Raw genomic sequence first — 20,073 nt, forward strand, 5'->3', positions numbered from 1 at the left:
TAAGTTGTTCATAAATTTGGTTTTTGTACATTTCCTTTGTAGAGAAAAAGACGAATCCGTTATTGGGTATATAAGTTATTGAATATTCATACATTTACATTTTGCATGTAATGATAAAGTTTTTCAGACTGTTACTGTTTTGAAACATCTGGATCATGTGTTTGTATTGACCACAAATCTTCAAACCTAAATTTAGTCAAAATAATTGCAATCAAACTTCGTTTGCTCAGACTCTGATAAAATCAAACACCGCCCATCGGTGGAACTCCTCATCTGTTCCCGGCAAAATCCCTGTATAATGTAATTTGTTTGATGGCTTGAACATATTTTGCCGGTCCCGTTGAGTTTGAGTAAATGAAGTTTGACTTCAATAAATTATGGACGGATATGCTTTTCACAAGACAGCTTTTCCAGGATTAATATACTTTATATAATTATGTTGTATAGTATACCAGACTGGAATTCCACCCTTTTAACGAAAACACCGTTATAGGTGCTTTAATGGCAAGGCAACCACTCACCACAGGCAGCCACTCACCACAGGCATCCACTCACCACAGGCAGCCACTCACCAGCCACTCACCACAGGCAGCCACTCACCACAGGCATCCACTCACCACAGGCAGCCACTCACCACAGGCAGCCACTCACCACAGGCATCCACTCACCACAGGCAGCCACTCACCACAGGCAGCCACTCACCACAGGCAGCCACTCACCACAGGCAGCCACTTACCACAGGCATCCACTCACCACAGGCATCCACTCACCACAGGCAGCAAATCGCATCTGCTAGTACTGACACAGCAATCTGGAGATAGGCAGGCACAGAGTTAGGCATAGCCCCCAGAATAGAGACAAAGAAATCTATTAGAAATAAGCCTTTATGGCTAACTTAGCCTTGCTCTTTGCGAATATACAGCCTGGTTCTTTAACATGCCGGGTGTATAGTACCGATACATGTGAAGCTCTCTCTGCTGGCCTCTTTTATAACTTTAGGGTTTATTTTTGACACAACAACGAAATAAAGGTTGTATTTGTTAGCAAAGTGTAGAGTTTCGTTAATCCTTAGCCTGCTGGCGGCAAGTGATTCTGCCTTTGCGACCAGTGCAGACCAAGATCAGCCTGCACATCCGTGCAGTCTGATCATGGTCTGCACTGTTCGCTATTCAGTTAGTAAATTTTCAGTGAACACCCCTTTGAATAATAAATGGTATTGCCCAAATTGAATGATGGATCAGTCCATTTTAGAAATTTAGCAGGCTAAGGGTTAAGGATTGAATTACAAGGTCTGGAAAACTTTATAACTATGAAACTTTACTTTAAAAGTTACAATTTTGTTAAACTTTACGTCATTTAAACAGTCATAATTATTATATGCTAATTAATTTTTTATTTTATTACTGTTTAGCTGCATGTTACAAAACAAGAATTAATGTTAACAAATGTTTAAATGGCAGTCAGAAACTCTGTTGAACTGTTTTTAGCTCACCTGAGCCAAAGGCTCATGGTGAGCTTTTGTGACCTGTCAATGTCCGTCGTCTGTCGTGCGTTGTGTGTCCGTCAACATCTTCTAAAAAAATCTTCTTCTTGAAAACCACTGGGCAGAATTACACCAAACTTCACAGAAATGATCCTTGGGTGGTCCCCTTTCAACATTTGAAACATGTAGCTAATATTGAGCTCAGGTGAGCGATCCAGGGTCATCATGACCCTCTTGTTTGTTGTTGTTTTTTATTTTGTCTCATGGAAAAAAACACTTTCTGACTGTTAAGAGAGTGAATTGATAGAAATTTTAAATAGTATTTGCTAAGATGTAAAAAATGTGTAGAAGCTATGTACTTAATGTTATTATGTTCATACAAACTCTTTTCACTCGAACTTAACATGACTGGCAAAATTTGTTCGAATTAGAGCCCTCCAAATTTGAACAATATAATATTGTACAGGAATTTTGCTGGGACCCGACAATGAGTTCGAGCGAAGGGTGGTGAATATTTGTGTGCTTCATCTAATCTTAACGTTAGATGTCATTCTAGAATGTGTGAAAGTAATAACTTTGTTACAGATTTTTTTTTTGTAAAAAGATTCTTGTAAGTTCATTTTGATAATTTAAAATATCCTGTTAAGAAGCACATAGTAAGCTGTAAACAATGAAATGACTATGATATATGAAAATATCAATCTTATCCAAAAAGTTTATGTTCAGAATTTACCAAGCCCTAATAAAAAATTCTTTGTTTCCGGTAACATGCTCAAAAAAATTAGGGTAGGTAGGTCGGAAATTTATAAAAAAAAATTTGGATTTTTTTTTTTTATTAAGGGAGACTTTTTATAATTTATTTTTGTGTCAAAAATGAATACAAATAAGGGGGTTATGCCTTTAGAGCATCAGTAAGTTGATTTCTAACATCACTGGCCATGTTTAAAGCATAAAAAGTGCAGTTTTGCAACTTTTTGTTGAAAAAAAATTCTCCAAAAACATTTAGGGCTGGGCCAAAAATTTAGGGTAGGTTGGGATACCGGAAACAAACAATTTTTTTTTACGCAAAACAAATTCATATCCCCTCGAAAAATTCATTTTTACGTAAACCGTGTAATTTCAAGCCTCAAAATTTAATGATTTCACTGCGATGTATGACTCCATTATTTTGTTCTGTGTCATTATCAACTTTTGAATAAAAAAGAAAGTCTTTATCTGGAAAATTTACATTTTGAAATGAAAAAGTTGATATATCAAATTTATAGAGCAAGGACTTGTTTTATATGTTATGTTCTCTATATGTTACAGATCGTGACTTGGTACATGCCATTATGGAACAGTTGATGATAAATTGTAATGGACAAGATACAGAGGTACAAAATGCTGACAATAGATATCATAAAATTATTTAACTCTAGTAGATATAATTTGTTTAATGGTGGGGTGGGGGTCGGGGGGCCTCCATGGCCTAGTGGTTAATGTCACTGACTTGAAATCACTTGCCGGACAACAATGTAGGTATGAGTCTCACTAGGGGCATTAAATTCTTCATGTGAGGAAGCCATCCAGCTGGATTACAGAAGGTCGGTGGTTCTACCCAGGTGCCCGCTAGTGATGAAATAATGCATGGAGGAGCAACTGGGGTCTTCCTCCACCATCAAAGCTGGAATTGTCGCGATATGACCTATAATTGTGTCGCAGAGACGTTAACCCCAACAAAACAAAACAAAAACATAGATTATCAAATTTGTTCAAGTCTAGTAGACATGCTTTGCTTAATCGATCACAAACAAGTTGAAATTTTTGATTTAAACAAAACCTTTTCAGAGACTAGCAAAAATGTACAAATTTGCACATGCACAAAAAATATTGCTTAAAAAATTAGCACAGTATTCCTTTAAGAAAAATTGTTGCAGCTGTAATTTCTATTTTCAGTACAAATGGATAAAAGCTGATGAACCGTCCGACAAAGGTAGCCAGGGGAAGAAGAAAAGAACTAAAACACTGAACAGCAGTTTCGGCAGGAAGACTACTATCAGGGTAAGGTTGAATTAGGAAAATGATTGCTCAGTTTGACCAAGACAGACAAAAAACCGTCTTTGATTTTGTGGAAGAAAATGGAGAAGAAAAAAAAAAGGAATTGAAAAACTGAAATTTTTAAGATGACAATTATCAATTTCTAAATGAAATTAAGTGAAAATTTAGATATAACTGAGAAAATGAAAGGTAGGATTTTGTCTGCCCTGGTCAGCTTTAGCAGGAAAAATTTTGTCCAGGGATGGATTTATTCTTTATCCAGGGTATGGCTATACGTTTTCTTCACACCCCTTACTGCTATAGGTTTGATTCCAGGTTTAAGGATGTAGAATTTGTTTATGTAAGGAAGACAATCTGGCTGGCTTGCAGAAGGTAGGTGGTACTGTCCAGGTGTGCACCCATGTCTGAAATAATGTACCAAAGGGCACCTGGGGTCTTTTTTCAACATGGAAAGTTGCCATACATTTTGCAATTGTTTCAGTATACTGTAAAAGCAGTTAAATATTTGCGAAATTATAGAAATCGTATCCTTCTTGAATTTGAATTATACTAATGGTGAATATTAATTCAATGATTAATTTTTGCAAGATTTAGGCCTCACGAATATAGCGGAAATTAAACCATCGCTAACAGTTCTGCTTTTACAGTATTGTTAAACCCAACGAAAGAAAAATAAAATACTATTCAGAGAGTACCATTAATATTGTACACATTAATAATTTGTCTCAATAAAAGTGTGAAACCAATTACATTTCTTATAGACGTCTGAGGGTACGAAATGAAATATGTTTGGAATTTTTCTACAGATAACACCAGGTGCTGCCAGAAGAAGGACAAGGTCAGCAGAATCTATCGGAGTGAGTAGACGTATGAAACCAATCAGTTCCGAGGACGTAAAAAGTGGGCCAGGTCTGCCTTGGAGAACTGCTGCACGTGCTAACAGATACAGGTTGGTTATCAGGGTCAAGAGTTGTGTCACAGACTATTTGCTTGAATCTGCATATGAAGTCTTTGTGTAATGTAGGTGAGACTCTCCCCTGGTCAAGTACAGGCCTTCCGGCATTCCTACTTTTTTAAATGCCTCCCATTTTTTCCTACTTTTTGATGAAAACCTCCTGCTTTTCCTACTTTCTTGCTTTACATAAATAGGAAAAAAATAAACAGCCTTTTCAGTAGTTATATTTGATTTGCAGATGATGGTCTCTTGATGTGTTGCTGTCAGTTTCTGGGGCCATTTGGTGCCTCCTGCAATACCTTGCCTCATATCAAGATACCTATAATCCTACCTCCGTGGCTGTGTGGTTAAGGTCGCTAACTTCAAATCACTTGCCCCTCATTGATGTGGGTTCGAGCCTCACTTGGGGCGTTGAATTCTGCATGTTAGGAAGTCATCCAGCTGGCTTACGGAAGGTCGGTGGTTCTACCCAGGTACCCGCTCGTGACAAAATAATGCACAGAGGGGCACCTTGGGTCTTCCTCCACCATCAAAGCTGGAAAGTTGCCATATGACCTATAATTGTGTCAGTACGATGTTAAACCCAACAAAACAAAACAAATATAGCTGTCAATATATATGAGGCATTTTTAGTAGGACAAACCCAACAAAATAAATAAATAAATATAATCCTACCAAATCATATCTTAACCTTTGGAAACTCGATAAGCATAGTTGTTTTATCCTTTAATGCTCTGCTGAGTGGTTGCATTTGAGTGCTTAGATTGCACATTTTATTAGTGTTTTGGTTTAGGTTTGGACTACTATGTTATGTCAAAGAAGTATAAAATACACAGAATGGCAACTGGCTGTAATCTCGCGTGAGCTCGTGTCAGAGCGTGATTCGGCGTTATCTTACTAAAAACAAACATCGGCGAGCATGGAGTTACAATTTGTACCTTTAAAACTACATTTAAAATACATGTTTGCTTCTAAAACAAAATTAGTTTAATTTGAAATGGTCTTAAGACACGAAGTACACGTTTTTTTTTTGCCATCAAAAGAAGCGTGGTCATATGGTGATAATTATTTTACCGATGAATAATTGCTTTCGCATACAAAATGGCGCGTGGAGAAAGCGCCACTTCCGGTAAACGAGATCTCGTTCTTTGGCACGGGAGGTTGGCGAGATTTGCTCTATATGCCTTTCAAGTTGCCAATCTATTTATTTTTATAGCTCTTTGGTTATGTTAATAACCTCCTACTTATTTCCTACTTTTTCGCAAGGCCATGCTGAAAAGCCTGCAAGTAGTTCAGGTAGCTGAATTTTAACCACTTGCCTGTCACCTGTTTGATCAGCCCTGCTCTGGTGGTCATATAAGAAAGTCATTAAGTGGCTTACATAAGGTCAATGGTTCTACTCAAGTGTGCACGTATGCCCCAGATAACAGACGGAGGGCTTCTTTAATCTTTCTCCAGCATCAAAGCTGGAAAGTCGACATTTGACTTAAAACCAAACAAATGTTTTATGTAGCGTGGTCATCAATACCAGCTCTTTTTTTCAAGGAATTGTCAATTTTCAATTCCGGTCGAGTTGAAATAAAAAGGTGTAAACTAAAAAACACATTACATTAAATTCTAGTCTTAATGGTTACCTGATAGGCCACAACCTGGATGTTTATATAAATGTTCAATTCTTATGGACTAATATGCTTTGAGGAAGCAAGGTTTTACCTCGATACAAATGCTCAAATGAGCCATGCCACGAGAAAACCAACATAGTGGGTTTGCGACCAGCATGGATCCAGACCAGCCTGCACATCCGCGCAGTCTGGTCAGGATCCATGCTGTTCGCTTTCAAAGCCTATTGCAATTAGAGAAACTGTTAGCGAACAGCATGGATCCTGACCAGACTGCGCGGATGTGCAGGCTGGTCTGGATCCATGCTGGTCGCAAACCCACTATGTTGGTTTTCTCATGGCGCGGCTCAAATGATTTTGTAAAGCAGTATGATTCATTATCATTATTGATGCCATGTTTGAAGTACTAAATAACTGTTAACCCTTATCTTGTTGGACACAATTTATTCTGCCTTTGCAACCAGTGTAGATCATAACCAGCCTGCACATCCATGCAGTCTGATCATGATCTGCACTGTTCGCCATTCAGTCAGTATCTTTTTGGTAAGCACCCCTTTTAACAGATAATGGTACAGTCCAAATTGAAAGATGGACAAGTTCAATATAGAAATTTAGCAGGGTAAAGGTTAAAATAATTTCTGCATTATGAAATGTATGTACAGTCATTCCTGTTATCGATATAGACCTTCTCTGAAAAAGGGCCACTGATATAAATTTGCATATAAAGGTCACAATTTCCTATTCTCGTTAAACCAAAAAAAAGTAAATTTTACCTGTGTTAAGAGACCCCCTGTCAACAAAGACGGCTTCAATAGGCTTGTGGTAGAGTGCTTGCTTCAAGGGCAGAAGGTAGTGGATTTGAAACCCAGCCGCATCATACCAAAGACGTGAAAAATGGTACCAGTAGCTCCCTTGCTTGACGCTCAGCATTTAAAGGGAAACTGGTTTATCTCAAACCCTTGTGGCGATGGATTCCATCAAGAATTACATGCCAAGATTAATATTAGTTGTAGAAATTGCTTCACAATAGACCTAAAATAAATTAGTATAAACCAAAGACCACCATTTTCATTTCCCAAAGACAGTTTTTATAGACGTTTGACTGTTGTCAAGTAATTGAATTTAATCCTTTTATTTCAGAGGTTATCCACCGGAACATGTTCCTGGACACACCAGCTTGATGGAGAAAAGTGAGAACTATGCTCCACAGAATTCTCTCAACTATTCCTCTATCAACATTACTCACCACGACGATGACGAGACAGAAGAAACGGAATCCTCGATGCAAGAAGAATTTGAAAGATTGAAGCTTGACGATAGTGGGCTGTCGACAGCTGTTACAGGCAAAGGAATTAAGGTACTATTACCTGTTAACAGGAGTCGATAAACGTAACCAGTCTTCCTGGATTCTGTAAAAACTTATCACTTACTGTGAAATCATTAATATTCGTGGGGGACTAATTTTCGTGGATTTCATGGTTTAGTCAATCAATGAAAATTAATCCCAACAAACAAGTAAAATTCCCATTCATTTTATGTTCAAAAGTTGAAATCCACGAATTTATATCCCCACAAAATTGCCGTTTAGACCAAAACCACAAAATTTCATGCCCACGAATTTAAAAGATTTTGCAGTATTCCCTGCAGTAGTGGTCCCCATGGCCAAGTGGTTGCAGACCTTGAATCACTTGCCTCTCAGAGGGAGGTAAAGAGTTCATTTTTCTGTTGCAAATGATTTCATTATTAGTAGGAACATAATTTAAGACTGTTTAGCTCATTTGAACACAAAATGTGCGCTGAGGTATTGTGATCATCCAGTGTCTGTCATCTTCGTGCATCTATAGTTTGACTGTTGACACTCTAAAGGTCACAGTATTAGCCTGATCTTAATTAGAAACTTGGCTAGAACATTACCCTAAAGAAAATCTCAAACAAATTCTTTACTGGATCAACTGTGGTCAAGAACTGCTGCACTTAAGGTTGATTAATAGGAAAACCTTGTTAACACTCAAGAGGCAACACTTTCTACCTCACCTTTATGTAATTTTGTCAAAATGTTTAAAAGTATAAAATCTAGGCCAAGTTAAGTACTAGATTATTGGGCTAAGAACTATTGTCAGGTGAGCGATACAGGGTCTTCAGGGCCGTCTTGTTTTAGGAAGTGGTAAAAGCTACATTAAAACAGGGTTAAATCTCAACAGAAAAGTCAGGGAATTTAGATGTTAGATGTTTTCAAGGTTTCAGAATTGTCAGGGAAATTTGAAAATTTATCAGGGAAATTTGGAAAATGTGAAGGAATTTAATTTTGTCTTGCTATCAGTTGTCGGTTTTTCTGAAATCTGGTTGACGGGGTGGATTAAGGTCAACAATGGGAAACCAGGGTTTTTTCTTCCTGTTCTGGGAACATAGCCTATACTCCCAATATTGGGAATTTTGACGTGTAAATGTTCCAAATTGGGAAATATTTAGTCCCATAGGATATGGTAAGGATGTGTTTAAGTACTTTCTCATACACTTGTTTCACATTGTACAACCTCTTTAACATACTGCCATTACAAAATTGTCCATAATCTGGTCAATGTTGTGCAATTTTGATGAAATTTTTTTCAGAATGTAGATTGGGAATTTTTGCACTCATTTTGGGAAAAATACATACTTTTTGGCATTGGGAATATAGCCCAATAACGGCTATAAAAACGGCCGAAAAAAAACCCTGGGAAACCGGTAAAACTATTGTAATGATAAGAGATTTTAATATTTTCTTATATTTATCTTTTCTGTTTGCTTTGAATTTGGAATTAAGCAAGAAAAAAATTAATTTCTTAAGAAAACTATTTGATAAGATTATCAGGGAAAAGTAGTAAGTGTGAGGAAAAAGGAAATTAAGTATTTGTCTGATAATTTGCAGGGAACCATGTAAAAAAAAAATTCATTCTTAAATGAAAAATAATTTCAATCTTGGGTGTTTTAGAATTGAGAAATGAATTTTCGGCTCTATATTTTAAGGTTGAGATTGTACAGTTACGCAGACAGATCAACGAGGAAAGGCTGGCGAGACACAAAGCCGAACAGAAAGTTGTCGAGGTAATTTCATTTGAATAATATCATGATTCTTTAATAGACTGTTCATTTCCTAAAGGGAATTAATAATGTGTCTGCAGCTTTGAGAAGTATTGAAGGATGTGGAATGGTTATTTTGCAGCAATATTGGTACACGCTTAACAAGAAATGAATAGAGTTAATCTGAACAATGACTTGTAGATAAAATAGTCTTAAGAGAAAAACCAGACATGGCGTCTGGAAAGTGTTCAAGCCCAGTCTTGTAATTCAACATTATAGCTGGTGTAAATTAGGTTTCGGAGAGTAGCTTGTTGTCAAGAAGTTATAACTTCACCCCCCCTACACACACACACAACCAGAGTACCAGTTGTCTGCTTATTGAATTACCTGGTTTAAAGGGGTATGTCTGCAGATTTATGCGAGGCTTTTTCAAAATTGGAAATAAAATCGCTAGTGATTGTAGATAATGAGTTCAGGATAGGAAGAAAACAAAGTTCTTGTAGTCTATGAGACCTAGATAATGTAAAAAACTATGGTCGTGCAGTCAGTGAGCTAGATTATGTAGAAAACTACCAAGTAGAAAACTGTGGGCACGCAGTGAGTGAGTTCTGATATGTAAAAAAACTTCATAACACAGTCAGTTTGTTTAAACTATGTAGATATAAAGTCTATCATGCAGTTAGTGAGATCTAGGTATGTAGAGAACAAGTGTCAAACAGTGGGTGAGTTCTAGGTATGTAGAAAACAAGTGTCACACAGTGGGTGAGTTCTAGGTATGTAGAAAACAAGTGTCACACAGTCGGTGAGTTCTAGGTATGTAGAAAACAAGTGTCACACAGTCGGTGAGTTCTAGGTATGTAGAAAACAAGTGTCACACAGTCGGTGAGATCTAGGTTTGTAGAAAACAAGTGTCACACAGTCGGTGAGTTCTAGGTATGTAGGAAACAAGTTTCACACAGTTGGTGAGTTCTAGGTATGTAGAAAACAAGTGTCACACAGTCCGTGAATTCTAGGTATGTAGAAAACAAGTGTCACACTGTCAGTGAGTTCTAGGTATGTAGAAAACAAGTGTCACACAGTCGGTGAGTTCTAGGTATGTAGAAAACGAGTTCTAGGTATGTAGAAAACAAGTGTCACACAGTCGATAAGTTCTAGATATATAGTAAAGAAGTGTTACACAGTCGTCGAGTTCTAGGTATTTAGAAAACAAGTGTCACATAGTCGATGAGCTCTAGGTATGTAGAAAACAAGTGTTGCACAGTTCTAGGTATATAGACAACAAGTATCACACTGTTAACATTTAAAATATTTTTGCTTTCAACCATTACCCTACTTATAGAATTGACAGCAGTGAAAATAGATCCATTTCAAGGAAAACCTTGCAGAATAATTTTTAGAATGCTTATTATTTTATATTGTCAATTTGGGGTTTATTACAGTACAAAAATAATATTGTGTTTTCTATAGCTGACATTGGACAATAAGAAACTACGTGAAGAAAACAGCCGATTGAAGCGTTCCCGTGGCAGCATACTGGATGACGACTCGGTCCTTGAGAGTATTGAAGCTTCCTTCAAACAATTTCACGAATTCCTTGACTTGCTAAGGGATGCTGGGTAAGACAGATTTTTTTAACGTAACTCGTACATAGACTGGGTGAATATACATGTATAACAATTTCAGTTACACATAACTTGACAGTTATGAAAATATCTTGACATGGTAGCCTCTTGAATTTCTTCGTTAAGTCTTAACAAACATTTTAAAGTACCTCCTTAGGTGAATTAAGATTTGCGTTAAATTTATTGTTAAACCTCATAGTTTAACAGAATTATTGTACTAACATTTCACCAACAACAGATTTTTTTAACGAAAAAATTTAACAAAGTATTTAACGAAGCTTTGCTAGTTTAACAAAATTTTTATTGTTAAAAATTCTGAACAACTAAACAGTTTAACTGAAAAATTTAACAAAATAATTAATGAGCCATAAGCTATTTAACGAAAATATCATCGTTAAATATTTAACGAAAGTTTTGAACAACTGGGCCATTATCTTAGTTTAAACAGTTTTTAGCTCGACTATACAAAGTATGGGGAGCTGTCCTCCTCGATCCGGCATCTGCGTCCTTCCGCGTCCGCACTTTGGTTAAAGTTTTGATGCACTTTCACTTCATCTCTGTAATTACTTGATGGATTTGTTTCAAACTTAAAATAGTTATTCCTCATCGTGATCCACATCATATGGCACAAGGGCTATAACTCTCACACCAATATTTCATGAATTATCCCCCTCTTTACTTAAAATTTCAGGTTAAAGTTTTGATGCACTTTCACTCTACCTCAGTTATTACTTAATGGATTTTTTTCAGACTTAAAATTCAAATTGTTCCACCTTACCACCCACATCATATGACACCAGGTCCATAACTCTGGTACCAATATTTCATGAATTATGCCCCCTTTTACTTAGAATTTCAGGTTAAAGTTTTCATGCACTTTCACTCTGATTTCAGTTATTATGCCCCCCTTCGAAGAAGGAGGGGTATATTGTTTTGCAGATGTTGGTCTGTCGGTATGTAGACCAATCCGTTTCCGGATGATAACTCAAGAACGCTTAGGCCTAGGGTCATGAAAGTTGATAGGGAGGTTGGTCATAACCAGCAGATGATTTTGAGATCTGTAGGTCAAAGGTCAAGGTCACAGTGACCCAGAACAGTTAAATGGTTTCCGGATGATAACTCAAGAATGCTTGGGTCTAGGATCATGAAAGTTGACACGGAGGTTGGTCATGACCAGCGGATGACCCAAATTAATTTTGAGATCAGTAGGTCAAAGGTCAAGGTCAGAGTGACCCAGAACAATTAAACCGTTTCCAGATGATAACTCAAGAATGCTTGGGCCTAGGATCATGAAACTTGATAGGGAGGTTGGTCATGACCAGCGGATGACCCCTATTGATTTTGAGATCAAAGGTCATGGTCACGATGACCCAGAACTATTAAACGGACTTTGGATGATAACTCAAGAATGCTTGGGCTTAGGATCATGAAAGTTGATAGGAGGTTGGTCATGATCAGCAGATGCCCCCTATTGATTTTGAAGTCAAAAGTCAAGGTCACAGTGACCCGGAACAACGGTTCCTGGATAATTACTCAAGAATGCTTCAGTCTAGGATCATGAAAGTTGATAGGGAGGTTGGTCATATCCAGTAGGTGAGTTGGTCGTATCCAGTAGATGACCCCTATTGATCTTGGGTCAGTAGGCCAAAGGTCAAGGTCACATTGACCCGGAACAATTGAACCATTTCCGGATGATTACTTGAGATCGCTTGGTCATAGGATCACGAAAATTAATAAGAGGTGGATCATGACCAGCAGATGACCCCTATTGATTTTATGGTCAATAAGTCAAAGGTCAAGGTCACATTGACCCAAAACAGTAGAACTGTTGTGTACAGTGACTAAATAATTTCTGTTTCTTGTGCAATTACTGGATGCATCAAAGGGGGCATTTCGTGTTCTACGAGCTCTTGTTACTAAATGGATTTGATTCAAACTTAAAACAGTTATTCAACATCATCACTCACATCATATGACACAAGGGCCATAACTCTTGCACCAATATTTCATGAATTATCTCCCCTTTTTACTTAGAATTTCAGGTTAAAGTTTTGATGCACTTTCACTGTATCTCAGTTATTACTAAATGGATTTGATTCAAACTTAAAATAGTTGTTCCATCACCCACATCATATGACACAAGGTCCATAACTCTGGTACCAATGTTTCATGAATTATGCCCCCTTTTACTTAGAATTTCAGGTTAAAGTTTTCATGCACTTTCACTCTGATTTCAGTTATTATGCCCCCCTTCGAAGAAGGAGGGGTACATTGTTTTGCAGATGTTGGTCGGTCGGTCTGTATGTATGTAGACCAATCCGTTTCCGGATGATAACTCAAGAACGCTTAGGCCTAGGGTCATGAAAGTTGATAGGGAGGTTGGTCATAACCAGCAGATGATTTTGAGATCTGTAGGTCAAAGGTCAAGGTCACAGTGACCCAGAACAGTTAAATGGTTTCCGGATGATAACTCAAGAATGCTTGGGTCTAGGATCATGAAAGTTGACACGGAGGTTGGTCATGACCAGCGGATGACCCAAATTGATTTTGAGATCAGTAGGTCAAAGGTCAAGGTCAGAGTGACCCAGAACAATTAAACCGTTTCCAGATGATAACTCAAGAATGCTTGGGCCTAGGATCATGAAACTTGATAGGGAGGTTGGTCATGACCAGCGGATGACCCCTATTGATTTTGAGATCAAAGGTCATGGTCACGATGACCCAGAACTATTAAACGGATTTTGGATGATAACTCAAGAATGCTTGGGCTTAGGATCATGAAAGTTGATAGGAGGTTGGTCATGATCAGCAGATGACCCCTATTGATTTTGAAGTCAAAAGTCAAGGTCACAGTGACCCGGAACAACGGTTCCCGGATAATTACTCAAGAACGCTTCAGTCTAGGATCATGAAAGTTGATAGGGAGGTTGGTCATATCCAGTAGGTGAGTTGGTCATATCCAGTAGATGACCCCTATTGATCTTGGGTCAGTAGGCCAAAGGTCAAGGTCACATTGACCCGGAACAGTTGAACCATTTCCGGATGATTACTTGAGATCGCTTGGTCATAGGATCACGAAAATTAATAAGAGGTGGATCATGACCAGCAGATGACCCCTATTGATTTTATGGTCAATAAGTCAAAGGTCAAGGTCACATTGACCCAAAACAGTAGAACTTTTGTGTACAGTGACTAAATAATTTCTGTTTTTTGTGCAATTACTGGATGCATCAAAGGGGGCATTTCGTGTTCTACGAGCTCTTGTTACTAAATGGATTTGATTCAAACTTAAAACAGTTATTCAACATCATCACTCACATCATATGACACAAGGGCCATAACTCTTGCACCAATATTTCATGAATTATCTCCCCTTTTTATTTAGAATTTCAGGTTAAAGTTTTGATGCACTTTCACTCTATCTCAGTTATTACTAAATGGATTTGATTCAAACTTAAAATAGTTGTTCCATCACCTACATCATATGACACAAGGTCCATAACTCTGGTACCAATGTTTCATGAATTATGCCCCCTTTTACTTAGACTTTCAGGTTAATTTTGATTCACTTTCACTATATTTCAGTTATTACTAAATGGATTTGATTGCAACTTGAAGTTATTATACCACATCGTCACCCACACCATATGAGACAAGGTGCAAAAATCACTCTTGCACCAATATTTCATGAATTATCCCATTTTTTGCTTAGAATTATACTTATTTAATGTTCTTTATCTCTCTTATCACTTAATACTTTTGACACAGACTCAAGCTATTGTCCAATATCTTCATTCTTATTGGAGTCATTAAACACTCTAGTGACAGCTCCAGCTTCCTCAGATGTGCCCAGTTTCACTATCCAGCATCGATATAGTCGAGCGTGCTGTCTCCTGTGACAGCTCTTGTTTTACATGTACTTGTTTAATGTACAAAATTTGCCCCAATGTGTAATGGAAACAGCGGATCTTGAAACATGCGTAAGACTAAAATAGAAAAATACAAATATTATACAGAAGTATGCAATAATACTGTGTAATGATACACTTTATACAAATATTTAAGGTACTTTCATCAAATCATTTTTTCTTTAGAAATGCTCACTTTGCCACAATGGAGACGCAACAGACAGGAAAAAAACAATGCTCTTGCTTTGTCAATGATATTTTTTTTTTTTTTTTTACTTTTATATTTAATACTGTGAAGTTGTGAACTTCTTTATTTTTCTGTGCATGAAGATTTTGTGGCTTCCTACATGTATCTTGCATATATTGTATAGTGGGTTAATGCAGAGTTCTAGGAATAAACCTATTGTTAGTATATTGCCACCATACATTTTAACAGATAGATTCATACATTATCAGTCAGGGGTGTAACTGTTTTAAGTTATGTAACCTATTCCAGTTATTTTTTCAAGCATTTTATAACCTGTATTAGTTATAAAATATAAGTTAACTCAGGTAAGTTATTCAAAAAATGTCTTTTTGCTGTTCTCACAAAGTGACCTATACAGTGAAATAAGTAGCAATATGTGGTTAATCAAATTCTCTTTTAGTCTGATCATGACCTGATAAGCATAATGGGATGCTAAGAGTTTTATAGCTTTAAACCTTTTGCATAAAACTTTATCAGCCTTGGGTAAAAAAACTTACTGCATAGCTGGAAAGATAAGAGTTCAAGGATTCAGGAAATAATTGCATTAGTCACATTCAAAATGAGGAATTGGCACAGGAGGGCTTTGTAATATTTTATGATAACTGAAACAAGTTATGAAAATATAAGCAATAACTTGAAACAGTTACACCCCTGTATAATAATTATGTATATTATACATTACTATTAAATGTTATTGTATAATATATGTATTATTACACATAAATATTACATATTATTGTATTATATGTGTATTATTACAGACTTGGGAAGTTGATAACAATGGCGGGGCTTGATTCAGAGGGTTCACCATTCAACAGCAACGCACGAGATCACATTCAGAGCTTCCAGAAATCTTTCTCAAAATCTAACGGCTTTTCTGGCGACATTTCGTCAAACGGACATGTGAACGGTTCATTTGGACTTTCAGAGAAGCCCATAAATGGAAACATACGACCAAAACCGTATTTAAGTAATTCCTACAGTCAAGACCCGGTGATGAACGACTCGCATGATCAGAGCGGCTACATCAATGATTCACATGATGAGGCACAAAAACGAAGAGATGAATTGTACGAGAGAATTTTAAGAGATACTAGTAACGCATTTAATAGAATTGGAGAACAAAACGTATCGTTCAATATTTCAGCTGATACCACAGGGACGCAAGCAGACGACAAATACGTTGATGACTCTCGAGATGACAGTGATTTGAAACCGTCACTAAAGTCGCCAGAAAAAGCCCCTCGATCAAGAATTCCGAGATTGGGATCTAAGAAAAGAGGGACCGATTCTGATACCGATCAGGATCGGTCGCTCGTATCAGACAAATTAGATAATTTGAAAGGTCCAGGTGGTGAGATAATTATGTCACTGTCACCTTTTGACGACGATGATACAGGAAGACAGTCTCCGAAACAGGAAGAAGATGCTTCACCAGAGAGAGGCGGGCAGACGTCACGTGTCAGTGATTTTAGTTATGGAATGGACAGTTTTGAACAGTCGTATGTTAGCGAACGTGGAGAAGTTGTACATTTGGGAGATGAGATGGATTATCCTGAAAGTCCGTCACCGATTCGGATGGACAGTGATAATGAGGATTTTTAATATATAATTTTACTTGCTGAGGTATTCAACGATCGTATTTATTACTAAATATAACAGTAACCTACTAGATTTCTTTTACTTTTTAGAAAGATTGACAAATACTTCCAATTCAGTGCTTGATTTTTATGTTATTTTAAGATTTAATAATGTAATGTCAAACTTGCTGCCGTAGGAAAGTGGATTTATGACTTGATTAAGTCATGACAGACTAGGTAAACATACTGAAATTCCTTACTATTGGTGTGTGGCTGTGATTATACTGTCAAATTATTATTTGAGAACATATTTTCATGATGTCATTCCACAAAATCAGTAACAAAAGACCAAATAATAGCGGGGGTGGTGGGGGGGGGGGGGGAATTTTTTTTCGTGGCCGAGTTAATCTGAAATTCAGTCTCAACAAACAGGTAAAGACTACATTCATTTAACATTTCGCCAGCTGGCGGCAAGTTATTTTGTCTTTGCGACGAGTGCAGGTCAAGATCCCTATTCCGTCAGTAAATTTGCAGTGAACACCCCTTTGAATAATAAATGGTACTGCCCAAATTGAAAGATGGACAAGTTCATTTCAGAAATTTAGCAGATTAAGGGTTGAGGTAAGGTCAAAATTTAAAATCACAAATTTATTACCCCAAAAAGTAGCTGTTTTGATCGAAACCACAAATTTGTGCCAAAAAAAAAAAAAAAAATGATTTTACATTATAGTACCTTTAACTCTTACCCTGCTAAATTTCTATAATGAACTTGTCCATTTTTCAATTTGGACAGTATCATTGATTTGGACAGTATCATTGACTGTTATAAATTGGATGCATACCAAAAAGATACTGACTGAATGGTGAACAGTGTAAGTCATGATTAGATTGCACGGAGGTGCAGGCTGTTCATGATCTACAGTGGTCACAAAGGCAGAATCAATCATGTCCAGCTTTTTAAGGGTAAAGATTTGACATCTACAAATGTATTTCCTCACAAAATAGCCATTTAGTTGAAACCATGAAATTTTTATATCATGGAAATTTAATGATTTGATGGTATTAAACAAGCCATCTCTAATCTAGTATTTCAAATTGTAGCTCATTTGTTTGTGTTACATTGCATAGAATCTCTGTTATGTAGGGTTTATTTTCATGTTTTATATAACTTACAATGTAGATAAACTTAAGGGTGCATATTTTATATCTGTGATTTGTATTTTTATCTAATTTCAAATCAAAAGTATTCTTTGTTTTCTTTTTTTTTTTTTTTTGCTTCTTTTGGGCATCTGTCACTGTTTTAATTGCACCATACCTTGTTTCTGTTGATGATTGATAGTGGGGGCTGGGGCAGGGGTGCTTTTGATTTCTTCCCATACTCTGTGAAAACTCAAAACATTACCATGTATGAATGCCCCTCTTGGGTATCTGACAGTGCGATTTAGACAAATGAGCCGCGCCATGAGAAAACCAACATAGTGGCTATACGACAAGCATGGATCCAGACTAGTCATAGCATCTATTCCATCTAAACAGCTGATCGCATGTACTGACTTGCTGCCATTTGACAGCTCTGACTGAGGACCGATTGGGGTAGCCGAATTCAGATCTGTATCTATAGATCTAGGATCCAGACCAGCCAGCGCATCCGTGCAGTCTGGTCAGGATCCATGCTGTTCGCTAAAGGCTTCTTTACTTCCATTAGGCTTTGAAAGTGAACAGCATGGTTCCTGGTCGCAAAGCCACTATGTTGGTTTTCTCATGGTGTGGCTCAAATGCTTTGACATCCTATGGTCTTTCTTGTAGTGAACAAATCAGACTTTCCAAAAATATCCCCCACTAGAACCTTAAGCTGGTCAAGATGACATGAATATTATTCTGAAGGTGATTTAGTTTGGTTAACTAACTGTGATATGTGTAACTATTGAATGTTTAAACTATATTTATTGTTCACTTGTGTAATCATGTATTTATTGTGTGAGAATGGACAGTAAATTATAGAATGCAGTGAAAATATGATACACATCTTGTACGTCCCCTACTATGCCTTTTAAAGCATTAGAAACTGTCAAGGGTCAAGTCTTGTTTGATTTTAAACTATTTCTTGTTAAAACGTAATCAAATTGACTAGTGGAATTAGGTAGCTCCATTCCCCCATGTGGTTCCGTGTATGAAAAGAATTGGAACCACTGTCTTACCCTTGCATGATCGTAAGAGGCGACTTACAGGGTCTTAACATTTGGTTTTGCTGTAACTTGGTGATTCCAGCAGGTATGCAGATTTGGATTCAATACCTCATGTTTTTATTTCGATGTAAATGAGATATGAAACCAAAATTTGTAGTCCTGTTTAGCGCCATGTAACCTATACTGTGTAGGTGCGCCATAAAACCCAAATAAAATAAATAAATAAATAAAGGTAGCTCCTTTGATAAATTGTCTTCGTTTTGCCAACATTTCAAAAACATAAAATACAAAGAAAAACAAGTGAAATTCTCATTTTTGTACTTAACTTGCTTATTAGAGGCATGGCGGTCATTGTTTTCATATTTTGTGTCTGTTGTTCTTTTTGGTTGCCATATATATATAGAGAGAGAGAGAATAGATACATGCAACTATGAATCAGCTAGTTTAGTCCAAACATTATTGTTAATTATGCTGAGGGTTTTGTTTGGATATTTTTACTTTTAACTCTTTCATTTTCTCATCTAAAGCCTTTTTTTTTGGGAATGTTCAAATTTGTACTTTTAATTTGAAAATTAGAAATTGTTTTTTTATTAAATCAGTAAAATGAGCCGCGCCATGAGAATACCAACATTAGTGCATCCGCACAGTCTGGTCAGGATCCATGCTGTTCTCTTTCAAAGCCTATTGCAATTAGAGAAACTGTATGGATCCTGACCAGACTGTGCAGATGCACAGGCTAGTCTGGATCCATGCTGGCCGCAAAAGCACTATGTTGGTTTTCTCATGGCGTGGCTCAAATCATGAAGATAAATAAAATCCATCTCATGGGGGAAAAAAAAAAAAAAAAAAAAAAAAAAAAAAAGAGTGTAATTTTGAGGAGATTTAAATTTCAGTCTGTATTATGGAAGCAAATCACTTTAATAATCAACTCCAAATCAATTTAGTTAATAATGACTACACTATACCTATATTTACAGTTGTAACAATCTCAGTTCCAAGGGATCCAACATTTCACTTTGTAGATAATCAAAATTAGACTTAAAATGTACTTTGAGCATGTTTTTTCGGGACCGAACATGGAACTGTCGAAATAGCCGAAATTTCAGACAAGTAAGTTTAAGATATTGAGTTTGAACTGTTTTTTTTTGTGTTGCCTAGTGTAGTATGCGAGCCAATATTTCATATAAGAGTGCAAAGAACTGCTGATTTTAGAGTAATTAAAAGGACCCTGACTTATAGAAAGGTCGTCTTATAAATGGGTTATAGAGGATATTACACGAGTGTCTTTTCATATTGAATTTATTAAGCAAGTTAGGATTTAAGTTATGTAAGGATTCCCTACATAATCTATATATAGCCATTTGCATTTTTAGCTC

At 36.8% G+C, this 20,073-nt stretch overlaps 1 protein-coding gene across 1 annotated transcript in view; it reads left to right on the plus strand.

The window, feature by feature from the left end:
• LOC128551275 (centrosomal protein of 78 kDa-like) overlaps positions 1–19,010 on the plus strand; it is a 114,601-nt gene extending 95,591 nt beyond the window's left edge. Inside the window, exons 9-15 of the mRNA XM_053532043.1 lie at positions 2,792–2,856; positions 3,419–3,523; positions 4,327–4,469; positions 7,235–7,451; positions 9,101–9,178; positions 10,622–10,770; positions 15,693–19,010. Coding sequence (XP_053388018.1) covers positions 2,792–2,856; positions 3,419–3,523; positions 4,327–4,469; positions 7,235–7,451; positions 9,101–9,178; positions 10,622–10,770; positions 15,693–16,536 — 1,601 coding nt within the window. The 3' untranslated portion in view covers positions 16,537–19,010. The remainder of the gene's footprint in view (positions 1–2,791; positions 2,857–3,418; positions 3,524–4,326; positions 4,470–7,234; positions 7,452–9,100; positions 9,179–10,621; positions 10,771–15,692) is intronic.
• The last annotated feature ends 1,063 nt before the right edge of the window (positions 19,011–20,073 follow it).

This window comes from Mercenaria mercenaria, chromosome 19 (assembly GCF_021730395.1).
Source record: "Mercenaria mercenaria strain notata chromosome 19, MADL_Memer_1, whole genome shotgun sequence".
In the NCBI taxonomy this organism is placed as follows: Eukaryota; Metazoa; Mollusca; class Bivalvia; order Venerida; family Veneridae; genus Mercenaria; species Mercenaria mercenaria.